Source organism: Phyllostomus discolor, chromosome 8 (genome assembly GCF_004126475.2).
Source record: "Phyllostomus discolor isolate MPI-MPIP mPhyDis1 chromosome 8, mPhyDis1.pri.v3, whole genome shotgun sequence".
In the NCBI taxonomy this organism is placed as follows: domain Eukaryota; kingdom Metazoa; phylum Chordata; class Mammalia; order Chiroptera; family Phyllostomidae; genus Phyllostomus; species Phyllostomus discolor.
Genome location: NC_040910.2, coordinates 40,767,875 through 40,785,432, shown reverse-complemented (window position 1 = coordinate 40,785,432; position 17,558 = coordinate 40,767,875). Strand labels below are relative to the sequence as shown.

Genomic DNA, 17,558 nt, shown 5'->3' with positions numbered 1-17,558 from the left:
GTACTCTTTGATGCACAAAAGTTTTTAATTTTGTTGAAGTCAAATTTATCTTTACATTTTTTAAAAAATCTTTTGTTGTCTGTGCTTTTGATGCTATATCTAAGAGTCCATTGCCAAATCCAAGGTCAAGAAGATAACCTTGGCCCTGGCTGGTATGGCTCAGGGGATTGAGCACTAGCCTGTAAACCAAAAGGTCACTGGTTTGATTCCCAGTCAGGGCACATGCCTGTGCTGTGGGCCAGGTCACCAGTTAGAGGTGTGTGAGAAGCAACTTATTGATGTTTCTCTCCCTCTCTTCCCGTCTTCCTAAAAATAACTTATTTTTTTTAAAAATCTTTTAAATAAATAAATACATAAAAATCTTTTTTTTTAAAGATAACCTTGTTTTACATGATTACCTGATTTTTTCCTCTAGGAATTTTGTAGTTTTACCTTTTTCATTTAATTCTTTGATCCATTTTGAACTGACTTTGTATATGGTGTAAGTAAGGTTCCAGCCTCATTCTTTTGCAAGTGGCTGTGCAATTATCCCAGTACCATTTGTTGCAAAGTTTATTCTTTCTCCATTAAATGATCTTGACATCCTTGTCAAAAATCAATTGACCATAGAACTGACTGGTGTGGCTCAGTGGGTTGGGCATCGTCCCACAAACCAAAAGGTCACTGGTTCGATCCTGACCCAGGGCACACGCCTGGGTTGCAGGGCCAGGTCCCTGGACGGGGGTGAGCAAGAGACAACTGATCAGTGTTTCTCTCCCTCTCTTTCTCTCTCCCTTCCCCACTCTCTAAAAATAAATAATTAAAATATTTTTTAAAAAACCAATTGACCATAGATGTTGGGATTATTTCTAGATTCTCAATTCTCCCATTGATCTGCACGCCTTTGCATAGTACTGCACCGTGTCGGTTACTAGAACTTCGTATTATTTGGAAATCAGGAAGTATGAGTCTTCCAACTTTGTTCTTAGTTTTCAAGGTTGTATTGGCTATTTGGGGTCCCTTACAATGCCGTATAAGCTTTAGGATCAATTTTCTCTTTCTGAAAAGTTGTTGGAAGTTTAATAGAAAATTTTGGTAGGAATTTCATTGATTCTCAAGATGAATTTTGAGAGTATTGCCGTGTTAACAGTATTAAGTCTTTCAATCCCTGGACGCAGGATATCTCAGGGGTTGGGCAGGTTTGGGGAGCGTTTTGGTCATCTTTAGTTTCTTTCAACAGTGTTTTATAGTTTTCATTGTACAAGTGTTTCATCTCTTTGGTTAAATTTATTCCTAAATATTTATTCTCTTTCATGCTATTGTAAATGAAATAGTTTTCTTAATTTCCTTTTCACATTGTTCATTGCTTAGAAATGTAACTGATTTTTATATGTTGACCTCGTATTCTCCAACCGTTGTGAATTCACTTGTGAGTGCCAGTTGTTTTTTGTGGATCCTTTAAGATTTTTTATCTTTAAGATTGTGGTTTCTGCAAATTGAGATAGTTTCATTTCTTCCTTTCTTATTTGGGTGCCTTTATTCTGTTATCATTGTATGATTGCCCTGGCCAGGACCTCCCACACAATGTGGAGCAGAAGTGGCGGGAGTGGACGCAAACAACAGTGGCCAAGTGTGGTGGGGCAGGCAGTAACCGCCTCAGTCCCAAACCCAGTCCAGCTGCACTTTCTGGACTGCACGTTCAACCTGCTTTTTGTGGAACTGTTACTAAAATCTTTGCTTTTCCTGGTATTTGAGGACAGACAGAGTATATTTTAGGTTCATTTCCTTACGTTGCAGTTCTCTGCCTATGTGGTGGGCCACAGCAGAGTTTACATTTTCATTTTCCATATATAAGTCAAGGTCAAATTCAGCACGTACAAATGCAGTAGTCACACACAGTTGGGTGTTTCAGCCTTTGCTTAGACCTGCGGTACCACCCCGGCTCCTCGCCTCCAAGAGGTCCTTAGAGCCCAACTGAGAAGCCCCTTCCCCCAAGAATGCCTCCCTGATAGCTCCACGTGACTTTCCCCTGTGTATAACCATTCTCATTGCCGTATAGCCCTCTTTGCACAGCTCATGCTTCATAAACATTCAGGAGCTTATCTCTGTGACGTGTCCAGTGACCCAGGGTCCTATGCCACTGATGGCAGGACCTGGGTCTTCGGCCTTGTTGGTATTTCCCCAAAGCATCCAGGAGAGAGACCCTGGGTTTGTGACAAGACAGGCTGGCCAAGACGTCAGTGCCACCAACTGTCCTTGGGCTCTGTTGGTCACCTGATTCTCCCCAGCAACAGATGACATGTGTGGGGAGCAGCTGGCAGTTATTCTGCTGGCTCTGCTTCCACTTGAACTTACGCAACAACTAGGAGTTCACATTATGCATGCGCTGTGTTCCACCTCGTAGCTGGCGTCCACTTCATAACCTCACCTGCTGCTCGTGCTCCAGGGCTCCTGGGCCCTCTGCATGTAACAGAGTAACACCCCGGCTGTAGCTTCCGCTCCCGACTTAACCCATCTCTCCTGCCTGCCTCAAGCCTTGTTTCTTTATTTTGTAGGAGCTTGAATCATTATTTGGATATTAATAAAAACCAACCTTGGCTGATGCTAACCATCTGATTTCCCTTTTTTTCCCATTTTGTTTTGTTTTGTTTCTGCACACATTTTCTTTAGCTTGAAATGGCGATTGAAAACCTCCAAAAAAGCGAAGGGATCACATCACACAAAAGCGGTTTACTCAACAGCCATGTAAGTGTGTGTCGCTGGCGGTCTGCCCCACTGTGCGCGGACCTGCGTGGGCATTTCCAAAACAAGCGCAGGCTCTGAAGTGACACCTTTTTTGTGTTGAAGGGGGGAGAAAAGCCAGCCTAGAGTTCCACATGCATCCAAAGTATCCCTCTGCAGTGCAGGCGGGGCGGAGGCAGGTTCTTCACTCCTAAAGGTAGCCAGCCAGTCAGCGCACCTATCTCTTCGGGGGCGTGCTGTGGGGATTAGCTTATTTAGTGCACGTGACACGCCGCTAACAGTGCCTGGCACATCACAAGCATTACAAAAAACAGTTTACACTAAAATGAGCAACAATAACCAAGGATGACACAGGATTGCAGATGCCATACAGTTTCTTAGCTACGTTTCCTGTGATCAGCTCTTTGAAAGCAAAAAAAAAGGTAATTTGAGAAAAATGCAAAGCAACTCATTCCTACTGGTTGGTGCTTTGTACGATCTTCTTCTCTTGCCTCTGGGGGAGGCAAGACCCCGGGTCCTGTGCCCAGAGGGGGCAGACGTCTTTGTCCCTTCATGGGGCACGATGGCACTGGAAGAAGTGACCAGCTAAGAGTCTCTGTTTCCTGGGACAGTTAAGAAGGAAAACTCTGGTCTCCTCACACTTGTCCCCCATCCCTCCCACTCTTCCAAATGCGCTCAATCAGCTTTACAGGTAACCGGAAACTTGAAAGTAGAGGGGGGGCCACTGAAGTCAGAACGTGCTTCTCAAGCACCAGGTTGGGATGTGACCTCTAATCTCTTTAATTCTCCTGAGAATTAAAACGTCAAAGAGAAAGGTGGCCACGACCCTAACTGTAGCCCCGTGAAGACTTCTGCACGTCGTGCTCAGAGGGAGGTGCTGCCCAAAGGCTGCGGTGCTGGGCGGAGCCCAGCGAGACAGCCCCGAGCTTCTGGGCACCTGGGTCCACCCGGCGTGGCAGCCGCACCAGGCAAGCATGGCGAGGGTCTGCACTCCTTGGCCTCAGAGGCTGGTCACTAGGAGGAAGAGCAGCCTCATACCCGATGTCTCAAAGGAAAAACACAAAAGACCACAGGCCTCTCCCAAGTGCCCTGCCCCCCCCCCCCCCCCCCGTGGATCATGGCCACTCTGTTGTCCTTCTCTGCTAGACAATGTCACCCAGTGGGCACAACTGGGGAAGGACAGTCTTCAGTGAGTGCTTGGTGGGAAGGACACCTCCCACCCACCAACCCTGTCTTAAAAAGCTAAGAGCACACTGTGTGGAAAAGTCTGCAGAAAGACAGTCTGTCCAACGAGGACAGTCTCTGTTCAGTGGGGATAGGCACTCCCTGAGCTGTTGCCGAGCAGGCACCCATGGCCACGTCCCAGCCTTCAAGGTGCTCAGCCAGGCGGGATAGGGGTGCAACCCCCAGGCAGGCAGCTTGTGAGTCCAGTCGGTGGGGAATTGAAAATGCATCCGGGGGATCGCATGAGCCGCTGCTCTGGCTGCAGGGCTGCTCCTGGCTTGCTAACCTTGGTCTTTTGTGAGGCAGACTTCCTGCGTGCTTTCAGCTGGTTTACACTCCGGAGCTGACTCTCCCAGCAGGAAAATCCCCATGTCCATTTTCTGCCTGGCAACCTGTGGTTGAGCCTCCTTCCATCAGGAGCTGTGTGGAGCAAGAGCCAGGGCTTGATGATTTGGGTTCAAAGGGAATAGACAGAAGATCTTTCCAAAGAGTTGACCATACACCCTGGGTGGAATCTCCCTGGTGCTGTCCTTGCAGATGCGAGAGCGGGAGGAAGGGGAGAGGGGGAGTGTGACCTACCTTTCAGATGAGCAGCGTGTCCTGCTGACACCTGTCTTGGTCTCAGCTGGCTGAGCCTGCCCTCTGGCCAGCTCTCCACACTTGCTCATGACAGTTGTCACCAGAGCAGCCTACAGCTGGGATTGCTTGAGGTTTGGGCGATGCAGGCCATGTCCCCAATCTTTTGCCAGCCCAACTCCAGAGCAGATGAGCCTGGCTGGGGGGCGGGCCCAGTCACAGTGCCCCCCTCCCCCCACCCTGGGCATGGGGACTGTGGGAACGGGCACTCACTGCAGGGAGCCTCGATGGTGCGGCAGGGGCTCGGCAGGTGTGAGAAAACCGGCGCAGGCACACTGAGTCTGCCCAGGCAGCCAGCTCAGGGGCTTGCCTCCGGAACCACTCCTCTGTTTTTCGGAGCTTGGTTCCCTCCCTGCGTGCTGTCTTGGATGGGTGCGGGTGGTGGTGCCTAGAGCCTGGGAAGGCTGGACAGCACCTTCGAGACCCAGTTGATGTCAGGACTTCACATGCTGCCCTCGGGGGCTCAGCCCCAGGGGTCTGCAAGAAAGGACCTTGCTGCCTGACAGGGACACCCTGCAGCCTCAAGTGAGCCGACTGTGAACTGGGGTGGGGGTGGGGGGGACTGTGATTTGGTGGCATGAAAATAAGGGATAGCTGTTTCAGAGGAAGGAGGTGACAGATGGTGCTGGGGATGAAAATGCCTCCGGCCATGGGGGTGGCACTGTGACCTCCCTACTGCCGTGCCCAGCCTGGGGAGCCTCAGTCACAGTCCCCAAGGTGCCTGGCCCCTCCCAGAGCCTCTGCCCCACCGTCCCCAAGATCCTGACCCAGGAAGCACCCCCACCTGATGCCTGCTGACTCAGGGACCCCACAGCACATTCACCAGGTCACTGTCACAGGGAGCTGGCCACTGTCTACTGAAATGAACTCTTATTTCCAAACCCCGCTTTTAGATTAATTGTATTCAAACTATATGGCTGTTTAATCAAGAAACACAAATTGTCAAAGATCTGTTAGCCTTTAGCTGGTGGCCGGCTGCAGGCTGGTGCACTGACCAAGCGGTTGCCTGTGGACTACGCTGGGGACCAGCTGGAGCAGCAGCTTCCTGGGATGGGTCCCTTCTCCAGAAGTTGCTCCGAGTCTTTGTGGCAAATGCCTGGCAGTAGTCTTGGCGGGACCACTGTTTGTTCAGTATTCCTGACCCACCCTCACCGCCCTGCCAGCCCCACGCTAGCCACTGACCAAACGGACTGTTTTCCTCCAGGCGCCCGCCTGGGGCCCACCCTTAACTCCACACAGGCTTCCTCCAGTTCCCGCTGCTGCAGGCGCGGCTGCCTCAGGGCCTTGGAACCAGCGGGCCCTGGGCCTGAAACACTTCCCCGGCGGCCCCTGCCTCCGCTTCTTCCGTCTTTACTCATTTGCCACTCAAATCGGTTTTCCTTCCTGCCAACTTGTCAGTGCCAAAGAGAGAGGAAGTGTGACTGGCTCTTCTTCTGGAGGTGGCTGGGGTGTCAGTTCTCTCTGTAGTCACGTCTCCTGGGGAGATAACCACGCGTCCTTAGTTTAAGGAGGCCCTTGCCATCACCTCAACAGAACCACCCAAACAGGGAAGTCTCCTTTTAGTTTAAATAACTTGGGGGTGCGGGGAGGCATCCTATTTCCCAGGCCTTTCTCCTCACACCCGAGCCGGTCACACTGAGCGGTGGGCCAGGTGCTGGCCTTCATCTCGCAGTACCCCAAGAGCAGGGCCCCTTCCCGCCCACACCCCGAAAACGCATGGTCTGCCCCAGCCCCGAGCTGGGACCAGGGTCACTGCATGGCCCCTGCCCCACCCGCCAGCCAGCTCAGTCAGCTCTGAAGTGTTGGGCTCCTGGACCCCTCAGCATTCAGAGCAAAGAGGGAAAGCCCCCACCTTCTGCGCCCACACGCTGGGGTCCCATTTGCTCCTTGGGACCTCGTCTCCTCTGGTCGGTATTTCTTGAGGCATCTTTAAGATCCTGGGGTGCAGACATGGACAGAGAGATGAGGAGCAAGGGAGGACCATGGAGATGGCCCCTAAGGCTCCTAAGGCTCCGAGCCCTGGGCCAGGGCAGAGCTCTGGGGGCGAAGGGAGGCGCTGTGCCACCCACGTCAGAGAATGCACATTCAAGGGAAGGTTGAAAATGCAAGGCCCGAATGGCTGGTGGAAAGTAAACCATTTGTTCTCCTCCCAAAGGGACACCTGGAGAAGATGAGTCTCACTACAGGGCCCTGTCTTAATGCCATGACCTTGAGCCCACCTCATGCCTCAGAGGCTTTGCCAAGGGCCCTCTGCTCTTGACAGCTGCCACCCTCCCTCACTGTCACTTTGCACCCTCCTTCCTGTCTGCCTGTTGTCACGGCCTCTCCTTCACCCTGTTGGTGAGAGCAGTCCCGCCCTAACCCCTAGGGTTGCAGGAACAGCCAAATGCACGACACCTGACCCGGACAGAGTGGACAGCCACTTACCAGTCGCATGGACGCACAACCCAGGGGAGGAGCACACCTCAGGGCCACACAGAGACGCACTCGGGAACATGGGACAAAGAACTGAGGGAGGCTTTAGTGACCCGAGGGTGGGGTGGCCCTGGTTTAAACCCGACCCCCAGGATAAGCCAGAGTTGTGCCCAGCCCCCTAATGAGGAGGGCTTCGTGGCTGAGACCTCACTGCAATGTATGGGGAGGGGACCTCTCCTGCTTCCCCCCACATCAGGCCTGACAGCACTCTTCCTCCCCAGCCCTCCTGGGTGTCCCTTACCCCCAGAGACCCTGTGGTGTCTCCTGGGTGCCAGGTCTACATAAATGGCCCTCCAGCACCAGCCCAGCACTTGGACCCCTCCCCCCCGCCAAACAGAGCCCGCCGCCTAGCCCTTCCTGATGCCTGGTGCCTGTCTTTCTGTTAAAAGGCCCTCTGCTCTGCCAGGTCCCCAGGAGCCCCTTCACCTGGATCTTTGACCTGTCCCCCATCTTTGTCCTGCACCTCCACCATGCCCAGTGGTGCTGGATCCTTCACAGGATCCCGCCTCAGGCTGCTTCCTGGGCACGTGGCTCCTGCCTGTCGCAAAAGCCTGCACACAGGCCTTTTGTGCTCACACAACAGAGCGGAAGCCGAAACCAAACTGCAGCTCTGGGGGCGCTGTGCCCGGGGCTCCCAGGCAGGCCTCTCACCCTACATGGGGGCTCAGCTCTCTCCCAGGACAGCTCCTGCCCTTCCACCTCTGGGGGGCAGCAGTTTTAGCTGCAGCCTAAACACAACACCTGGCCCCTGTGCCTCCTAGGTGTCTTACTCCGTTTCCATCCATGCCCCACTGGGCCTGGGCCTGCAGGAGATAGAAATCCACCAGCAACCACGGCCAGTGTGGGGCGTGGCGCTCCCAAGCCCCCGAGTTCTCTTGTCTCTGCCTCTTTCTCGTCATCAGCACTGACCTCCATTCCCAAAGGTTTGGAGACATTTGGTGGTGGAGCAGGTACAGGGCATGCACACATTTAAACGATGACGAGGACCACTTCTACGAGGTCACCATTCACGCACATTTTCCTCAATGAAGTTCGAAGAGCCTGCAGACTGGGCTGAAACAGCAGGAAGGCAAAAGCAGGTCAAACAAAGCTGCTCAGTAATGTGCCCAGAATCTCCTGAACCCAAATCCATGGCAGTGGCCACGAATTTCCTCAACATGTTAAGTGGAGGGGAAGCATGTTATTCTCTTAACGAGTCCACCTTAGCGTTTTGGTATTTGGAGAACTTTGACAACCAGAAACGTGTCTTTGTTTCCCCAGCTCCAGTGGCTGTTGGATAATTACGAAACCGCCGAAGGCGTCAGCCTGCCCCGAAGCTCCCTGTACAACCATTACCTCCGGCACTGCCAGGAGCACAAGCTGGACCCTGTGAACGCCGCCTCCTTCGGGAAACTGATTCGCTCCGTGTTTATGGGCCTGCGGACGCGGCGGCTGGGCACCAGGTGGGACCATCCAACCTCCCCCGTGCCCACCCATCCTTCCTCTTTCTTTGTACGGAAGTCCAGCTTTTGAAGAACATGGGGCCACCTCCTCTGCCCGCGCATCCCAGCGGGCATGGCTCTGGGTGGACGCGGAGCTGCCCCGGGTCAGTGGCAGCGGTGCCTGACCAGGGCCGGGGTGGGCTGTGTTCCGGTTCCCTCCGGGGGACAAGACATGAGGGTTCGCTTCAGCTCCCTCTCTTTGCATGAAATTTTTCATAATAACAGGTTTTTAAAGGCTGCCTCTGGATTATCTAACAGATCTGGATTTACTACTTCTTGATGCTTGTTGCTGTGGCCTGCCCTTGGCCTGCAGCAGCCAGGGAACCTCACGTGTCATAAACTTAACCAGCAAGTAACGTGAACACCCCTCCCACTAAAACAAACAAACCAAAAGTGGCCACACTGTACTTAAAGTGCGAGGCCCAGAGCTCACGCAGCCATGGTCCGAGGCAGCTTGGTGCCTGCCCTCAGTGAGGTCGCGCAGACGGGGCCGGCGGGGCTCATTGGCGAGCTCCCAGAAGCCAGCGTCCTGGACAAGAGGATGAGTGGCAGGGCCTTCTCTTGTCCTCTGCTGCCCCTGACCCTTGACAGACAGACGATATCTTCGTAGAATGCAGACACAGAAGGGTTTTCTGGCTACGGGACTTCACGGAGCCTTTATCACACAAAAGTGCCTGAGGGGGGGAGTGGTGTGCAGAGTGAGCATTCCCCACGCGGTCCAGGCAACACTGGGCCGGAAGCCCCAAGTGCGGCTGCCGAGGCAGAGCACCACCTGTCCTTCAGGACATCTACAGGGAGAGCTAAGCCCGGATGTTTGGTTTCTAGGGGCAACTCCAAGTACCATTACTATGGGATCCGTCTGAAGCCGGACTCACCCCTGAACCGGCTGCAGGAGGACACCCAGTACATGGCCATGCGGCAGCAGCCCGTGCATCAGAAACCGAGGTGGGTGACCCGGGCAGAGGCCGGCCTGTGGGAGGGGGCGGGGCCTGGGTTTTTCTAGGGAGACACAAAGAGGGAGTTTCTCAAACATTACACACTATGCATTCGTACAAGGGGACTCCCGCCCTACGGTGGAGTAGAGAACCTCGCAATAAACTCAGTCTCCAGTGTCCTGGGAGGGCCCAGACGTTCACCTCCAGTGCAGAGGCCAGCAGGACTCGGGGCTACGTGTGCAACCTCACTGGCCAACAGAAATTCCAGAGCGTTGTCTTTAAAAAAATAGACATTATTTTTTAGAGCAGTTTTAGGTCACAGCAAAATTGGCTGAAAGGTGCCAAGATTCCCCATACGCCCCTGTCCCACACGTGCACAGCCTGCCCACCGTCCTGTCCCTCTCTGGAGCGGTGCGCTCCTGCTGCCTGGTGGCCCCGCACTGATGCTCCAAGATTGCCCGGGTCCGTCCTCTGCAGGGGCGTTCATCCTGGTGTGGGGCACTCTGTGGGTTTGGGCAGATGTGTAACGACACATGTCCACCACCCTCACGGTGTCGCACAGAGTAGTGTCACTGCCCTAGAAGTCCTCTCTGCCTGCCTGTCCACCCCTCCCTCCCTCAGCCCCTGGCAACCCTGATTCATAGTTTTTCCTCTTCCAGGATGTCAAAAAGTTGGAACCACAGATCTTTAATTTTCCAACTACCGGAGAGAGAGGGGGAAAGAGAGAGAGAGAGAGAGAGAGAGAGAGAGAGAGAGAGAGAGAGAGAGAGAGAGAGGGAGAGAAGGAGAGAGAGAGAACACAGAAAATAGCCCAGGGAGCCAGGAGAAAGAAGCCCGTAGACTTAAGTTGCTGCTTTCTTCCTGACGTTTAGATCTGATGGCTGGAAAGGCCTGGTCACTTTCTGGGATGTTTTAAGGCAGGGGTCAGCCAACATTTCTATAGAGGGCCAGAAAACAAATCTGTTGTTGTGTGTGAGAGCCGCCTCGGATGAGTCATAAGTGAGTGGGCGTGGCTGTGTGCCAATAAAACTTTATTTATGGGCACTGAATTGTGAACTTGCAAACAAGTGGCAGCGTTGGTGGCCCCCCACAGCTAACATCTGCCTCGGTTCAGGCTCCCACTCGAGTATTGACTCCCTGGCAGCCTTCAGGCCCCCCAGCCCCCTCTCCAGAGCCCGGACTGCCCCAGTGGGTCCTTTACCCCCATGGCCCCTCCATGCCGCTGCCAGGCTGTGAGGCTCTCAGTCCCGCGCCAGCCGCTCTACAGTGTCCCAGGGACTCCCCATCCCACGGCCAGTCCCGGGGGTCAGAGGTCCCAGAAAAGAGCCTCCAGGAGCCAGCACATCAGAACAGAGCGAACGGTCCGCCCTGACTCGGCTGTGCGCAGATGTGGTGTCGGCCCCACAGACGCCAGGCAGCGTGTCTGTTATTTTGGGAGCAGCTGCACGTGTTTTATGGCAACACGTGGAACTGCCCCGAGGAAGGTGGCCCACGGCCATCTGAGTGGCACTGCTTCGTCTTCACAGTGAGCCGGCCCCTCCCGCAGCGGCACGCCCAACTCAGGCCGGGACCCCTGCCCCCGCTTTCCACCACACACACCACCTCACAGCGCCTCTCTGGGCTGAGAGGGGCAAGTTGCCCGGGGAGTCCTTCTCTGCTCGTGCTTCTCTGTTTGCTGCCACACGGGCCCTCTGCCCACTGCTTCCCGTCTCCAGGCAAAAGGAAAGTCAGAACTTCCTTTGAGACAGTACAATAGTAAGGTGTTTGAAATTCTGTACGTGGAGTTCACTTGTCTTCCAAGAGAGAGGCAGCAGAACACTGTGTACATGTACAGACGCACACATACAAGCCACCCGCGCATCCAACAGCAGATGGGCAGATAAATGAAATGTGGTATGCATTTTGGAACAGGATTCAGCTATAAAGAGGAAGAACATCTTGAGACATGTGACATTGGGGATGAGCCTGGAGGACATTATGCTCAGTGAGAGAAGTCAGACACAGAAGGACAAATACCTTGTGATCCCACTCACAGGAGGTCCCTGGAGGAGTCAGATCTGTAAAGACAGGGAGTAGATGGTGGGGGCCAGGGGTTGGGGGAGCGGGGGGAGTCAGTGTGTAATGAGGACAGAGGTTCAGTGTGCCAAGATGAGAAAGTTCTAGAGATGGATGGTGATAATTGTTGTGTAACAATGTGAATGTACTTCATCGAATTATATGTACACTTAGAAATGATTACGATGATACATTTTATTTATGTGTATTTGACCACAATTATTTTAAAGTTACACACACACACCAAACTGCATCCGGCTCAGCCCTTTGATCCTCGGGCCCCTTCTGGGCAGTGCTGCCGGGGCCTCACGGTGGCATGTGTGTCCCCTGCCCAGGTACCGGCCAGCCCAGAAGTCAGACAGCCTTGGGGACAGTGGCTCGCACAACAGCCTGCACAGCACGCCGGAGCAGGCCGCGGCCGCGCAGAGCCAGCACCACCAGCAGTACATCGGTGAGCGGCGGCGGCGCCCTGGGCGGGGGCCTGCTGCGAGACCCCCGCTGTCCTCGGCGCTTCCTGGCGCTCCTGGGTTTCGTCACCAGCAGCACCTAGAGGGGTGCACTAAACAGTTTTCTTGTGTGACACCTCTTCAGTTACACAGACAATTCTAGATAAACCTCTCTTGTGGCATCTCTGAGGTTTTAAACAGTAAGCATATGCCCCCAAAATTAATGTATAAAGCGACCATCACAAATGAAGTAAACAGAATGAAATGCCCATCAGAGGGAAGACCAGATACCCAGATTTAACACCTGTCGGCTCAAGATGGCAGCAGGATCCAGCCACCCTCCTGGGCGCTCTTCCCCACTTACTGGGATGCTCAGGACCCCCGGGACCCCTAACAGAGTTTTTCCCTCCAGGTGCCCTCACACAGGGCTGCCTGGCCCTCTTCCCTGGGAGCCACAGTCCCCCCGCCACCGCTTTCTTGGGATTGCATCCTGACTCGGAGCCTGCCACCCGCCCAGGCACACCTAGGAAGGGCTGCTGGGACCGGCATCATAAGCATGCCCCCACTTAGACGTCAGTGGTCTGGGTCTGCTTTTAGTGTATTCTTCGAGCCTGAACAGGGCTCGCCTGTGCTGGGTCTTCTGGAGAGGTCATCAGGCTGGGAAGGTCACCACGGGGCCGGCCTTGTCCCCAGATGCACTGCCCTGGCTGGCCCCATGCCAGGGTGAAGCGAGTACTCGCTGTGTCCTGGGCCCTGGCTTAATGCTTGTGTGTGGGGACATATTTCATATGCCTGGGAGGTGAGGATGCTGTCCCCATTCTGCACCTGAGAAACTGAAGCTTTCAAAGGCTATGTGACTGCCCAGGGAGCCAGGACGCTGCCCAAGGTTGTCAAGCAGTCACCAGCATGTCCAGACAGCGTCCCCAGCACGCGGGCCTCCCAGCCCAGCCTCTGCATGTGGACCTTCTGCGGGTCTGCTGATGGTTTTGTTTCTCCCCCCAGATGTCTCCCACGTCTTCCCAGAGTTCCCAGCACCTGACCTGGGCGGCCTCTTGCTTCAGGACAGCATCACGCTGCAAGACGTCAAGGCCCTGCAGCTGGCCTACCGGCAGCACTGCGAGGTGACTGCCCCCTGCAGGTGGCCCTAGGAAGATCCCACAACCAGTCTGTGGGATCCAAAGGGAGCCTCGGTGCCCCCAAGGCCTGGTGCAGAGCCTGGCGTGCCTCCTCAGAACCACCAAACTCGAGGACATCCCCAGTGTCCCTGACAACACGGAGAGCCCAGGAGTGCACTGCCGCTCCCTCCAGCCATGGAGCAGATAGAATCTCTGCCCCCTGGACGATGCCCCTGTGGCCATTTCCATCTCCTCTGTGGTCCCTCTCTGGATTTCAAAAGACCCCCCCACCTTCCCCGCAGCCTGCATCACGGCCCCTCCCCGGGAACGTCCGTGTGACGGGTGACCCACACCTTTTGAACGTGCATGTTCGCGTGTCTATCCAGATGCTTTTACTTCCAGGCAACTTTGGATGTCGTGATGAACCTCCAGTTCCACTACATCGAGAAGCTGTGGCTTTCCTTCTGGAATTCTAAAGCCTCCTCCAGCGACAGCCCTGCCTCTCTACCAGCCAGGTATCTGTCCTTGTCCCCCAGACAGGCCTCATGACACCCACACTGTGACCCACAGACAAATGGGCAAATGCCCCAAGAACTGGCGCTCCTCCCAACTACGTTTTCTTTGTGACCTTCTGACAGCTGGTTTGTAATTTGCGTTGCCCATTCACTTGTTTCAAGTGAGTGATTTTATTGGTGACCATGTGCCATCCCAAAGGGAAGTCACCTCAGCTGTAGCCACAGTGGGACACATCATTACCTCAGCCACGGGTGGGGGGAAGGGACAGCAAGACCCCCATGGAGATATAAGCCAGGGTGGGCACAGGCCTCCCGTGGTCTTTCTGCTGCGGCTCACCTGGTCTCCCCCATTTCCCCACAGTGACGAGGACCCCAAAGCAGTCATCCTCCCGAAGGACAAGCTGGTGTCTCTGTGTAAATGCGACCCCATCCTTAAGTGGATGAGGAGCTGTGACCACATCCTCTACCAGGCCCTGGTGGAGGTCCTCATCCCCGACGTGCTGCGGCCGGTGCCCAGTAAGCAGCTCGCCGCCCCTGCCGCCCCTCCCACCCCTGCAGCCACCTTGTCAGGTCCAGCTCGGACTTGGGACACCGAGTGTCCGGGGAGAGCAGCAGCTCAGTCACCCCTGGAAGATGCTCACCCTTGCCTGCCTGCTTTCCTTGTCACTGACCCAGGGAGAGAAGGTGGGAGGGCCCACCTGCTCTGGTGAGGGCTGCCCACTCAGGCCTGGCTGGGCTTGGGGCTTTGAGCTGCTGCCCAGTGCTGTGGGGTCCTGGGGCTCTGATGTCCCAAAGGAATCCTAGAGTGTGAAGCCAAAGTCACAGGATGTCTCTGCCCCTCTAGGCTCTGCATTTGCTAAAAGCCCCATGGATGGTCTGAATCCGGTTTTAACCTACTTCACCCATGCTGATCTGAGGCTGAGTCCAGCTTCCTCCCAACCCTGTGGCTCTTTAGCACCAAAAGGTGGACTCTATAGTATTTTCTCCAGATTCCAGCATCCTTAATTAAGGAAAGGCAAAAAAAAATGAAATCATGGGCCTTGATGGCTACACCCCTTGGGGCTGACATGTACTGGGGGGACCTTCCCAGGACCACTAGGACCTGGCTGCCAGGCCATTGGTGGTGGTGAGAAAACCCACCACCAGGGGGCACCCGCCATGCCAGCCCAACTTCAGGCTCTCCTGTGAGCTCCTGGCATCCTGCAGGTGGAAGCACTGTCCCAAGTGATGGGCCAGCAGGCTGGGCACTGAGGCCTTTCTCTTCTTAATCAGCTACTCAGGGGGGTGCCACCAGTCGCACTTGGCAGGTGACCTGTGCACATTTTGTGTCAGCGCTCGGAAAACCTGTCTTTCTTAACGAACTGGCTGCTGCGTTTGTGCCCAAAAACGGGAAGCAGCAAAACGATTGCGTTTGCCCTGCAGCCTTGCCTGCCCGACGACTGTTAAGTGTCGTGTACTACTGGGTGTCTGTGTTAAGGTTTGAGTTTGGGTAGCTTTACTTTTATATCTGGGGGATTTTTTTATTTTTTCTAAAGAGTCTTATTATTTGTTTCCTATTGTAAGCCATCTCAAAATACGCTTAGAACTTGCTGGAATATATTTACATGCACGTGTATTAGAGTTTCTCAGTCTCAGCACTGCTGACACTGGGGCCTGGTCACTCTGTGGGGCCATCCTGGGCACTGCAGGGTGCTGGGCAGCATCCCCACCCCCACCCACTCGATGCCAAGAGCACCCCAGTCGTGACAACCAGATGTCCCAGATATCACCCAGTGTCCCCATGGGGCAGGGTTGCCCTGGGTGCGAACCCCCAGTGCAGAGACAAACAGTCCTGCGGGCCCTGACTTCCACCCCGGCCCCTCACTGGGTGTCTCCCCAGGTTGCCTGGGCCTGTGCTGCTCCTTTGTTCTCCTGTTCCCTGTGGCTCGTTGGGTGGGAGCTCTCATTATGTTTGCATGTCTTACACTCATTGCTGATCCTGCTGGGCAAGAGTCTGCTTTTCTCCCCTTTAACACTGTGGTTCAACTCCCCAGGCACCTTGACACAGGCCATTCGCAACTTCGCCAAGAGCCTGGAAGGCTGGCTGACGAACGCCATGCGAGACTTCCCACAGCAGGTCATCCAGACCAAGGTGACTCCTGGGGTTGGGGGCTGGGCCTTCAGACCACACCGCTGGCCAGAAGCAGAGGCCACAGGCCTGGGGACCCCTCAGGCCTGGCTGTGCTGTGAAGGGAGGGGGCCGGGAGTGGTTCAGAGGAGGGGCTGCTCTCCCTCTGCTCTAGGGGAACTTGACCACTGGACCCCAGAGTGTGCCCTGAGGACCAGCGATCCCTTCAGGAAGTCCTGAGGATGCAATGGGTGTAGGATGGGCACTGTCAGGGAGGGTCACAGCAGAAGATGCCATTTCATGTGACATATTTGAGTCAACTCACAGCATATGAAATGTTTCTCTGCTCGTGAAAAGACAGGAATTTAATCTCCTTGCTTTACTCTTACTACAATAGTCTTGGCCACAAATCAGAATTTAAACGTGGACAGTTGGCCCACATGTGAAAAAGAGAATAACTTTGGCGACCGTTCTTGCACACATCTCTAAAGGGGCTGCCACGTACAGAGGAGGCCAGATTCTGGGCATCTGGTCTACCTGGCTACTGCCTAGAATTTCTCTGTTAGGCTGGTGATACTGCAACTCCAGGGAGAAAAAGAACTGCCTAGGTAGTTGGTGAATTGCACATTCCCAGGCCGCCCCCACAGAGTCTGACCCAGCGGTGCCCAGAAACCTGCATTCTCACCAGCCCCTCCAGAAGGCGGAAGGAATTAAGTTCTAACCCACCTGTGCCATGGCATCTGCTACAGATTCCACGTGATACATTGGTGACATCGGTGTCCTTCACTCATTCTCACTCTTTGAGTCCCTGAGACTGTCAGACGTGTGCACCCCTCCTCCGTGCCCCAGAACTGTCCATGAGCCCATGCCCTCCAAGAAGCAGAGAGAACAGGCTTTCCCTATGTGTGTGCATCTGCATGTGCATCCGTACACGTGTGCATGCATATGTGCATGCGTGCAGCTGACCCTCTCATGCCATCTGTGGCCACAGGTTGGTGTGGTCAGCGCCTTCGCCCAGACCCTGCGGAGATACACGTCCCTCAATCACCTGGCGCAGGCGGCCCGGGCCGTGCTTCAGAACACTTCCCAGATCAACCAGATGCTCAGTGACCTCAACCGCGTGGACTTCGCCAACGTGCAGGTGACTTTCCCCAGCAAGGTTCCCCACAGCCAGGGACAGGTCTCCGGAACCAGCCTGGAGAGCAGGGGCAACGTGCATGTGCCCCCCCACCCCTCTATCCAGCCTCCTACCACCTAAAAAGGTACACAGACCCACCAGCTTCTGCTCACAGCAAACCCAGCACACATTTCTGTTGCATGAGCCATATTCAGGGTTGGCCCACCCAGGGACCCAGGTCTCACTCCAGGATCTCTGTTTCTCCAGGAGCTGTGACTGTCACCTGTGTTCATTCTCTTTTAAAATGTGCCTTCCAGCCCTGGCCAGGTGCACAGTTGATGGGAGCCTCACCCTGTGCACTGAAGGGTTGCAGGTTCAATCCCCTGTCAGGGTACATATGGGAGATAACCAATGGATGTTTCTCTCTCTCTCTGTCTATTCCCCAACCCCCTTCTTCTTTCTAAAAAATCATAAAACATATCCTTGGATGAGGATTTTTTTAAAAAGTGCCTTTCTATTGCCATGCTCATAGTTCTCTCTTTGGGCTTAGAAAAGTTCAGGCTGTCAGCAAATGCATCAGCTTCTGTATTTATGTGTAATTCAGGCCCTGGGTTTACCCACTAAACACACACACACACACACACACACACACACACTCACAAGAGTGACTGCTCAAAAATAAAATAGCACAAAGACGCGGTATAATCAGAGCGTTGGATCCAGGAAGCCTT

The 17,558-nt window shown here is 54.4% G+C and overlaps 1 protein-coding gene across 5 annotated transcripts in view; it reads left to right on the top strand.

Moving 5' to 3' along the window:
* The window catches only part of RFX2 (regulatory factor X2), an 81,643-nt gene that overhangs the window by 54,317 nt on the left and 9,768 nt on the right, over positions 1-17,558 (top strand). For 3 of the 5 annotated variants that reach the window (XM_028521733.2, XM_036032264.1, XM_036032263.1), the window contains 9 exons: positions 2,650-2,724; positions 8,317-8,498; positions 9,363-9,482; positions 11,863-11,978; positions 12,976-13,094; positions 13,491-13,603; positions 13,965-14,119; positions 15,637-15,734; positions 16,702-16,851. In XM_028521733.2, the coding sequence (XP_028377534.1) occupies positions 2,650-2,724; positions 8,317-8,498; positions 9,363-9,482; positions 11,863-11,978; positions 12,976-13,094; positions 13,491-13,603; positions 13,965-14,119; positions 15,637-15,734; positions 16,702-16,851 (1,128 nt within the window). The remainder of the gene's footprint in view (positions 1-2,649; positions 2,725-8,316; positions 8,499-9,362; positions 9,483-11,862; positions 11,979-12,975; positions 13,095-13,490; positions 13,604-13,964; positions 14,120-15,636; positions 15,735-16,701; positions 16,852-17,558) is intronic. The other 2 variants (XM_028521739.2, XM_028521737.2) reach the window with 1 other exon arrangement.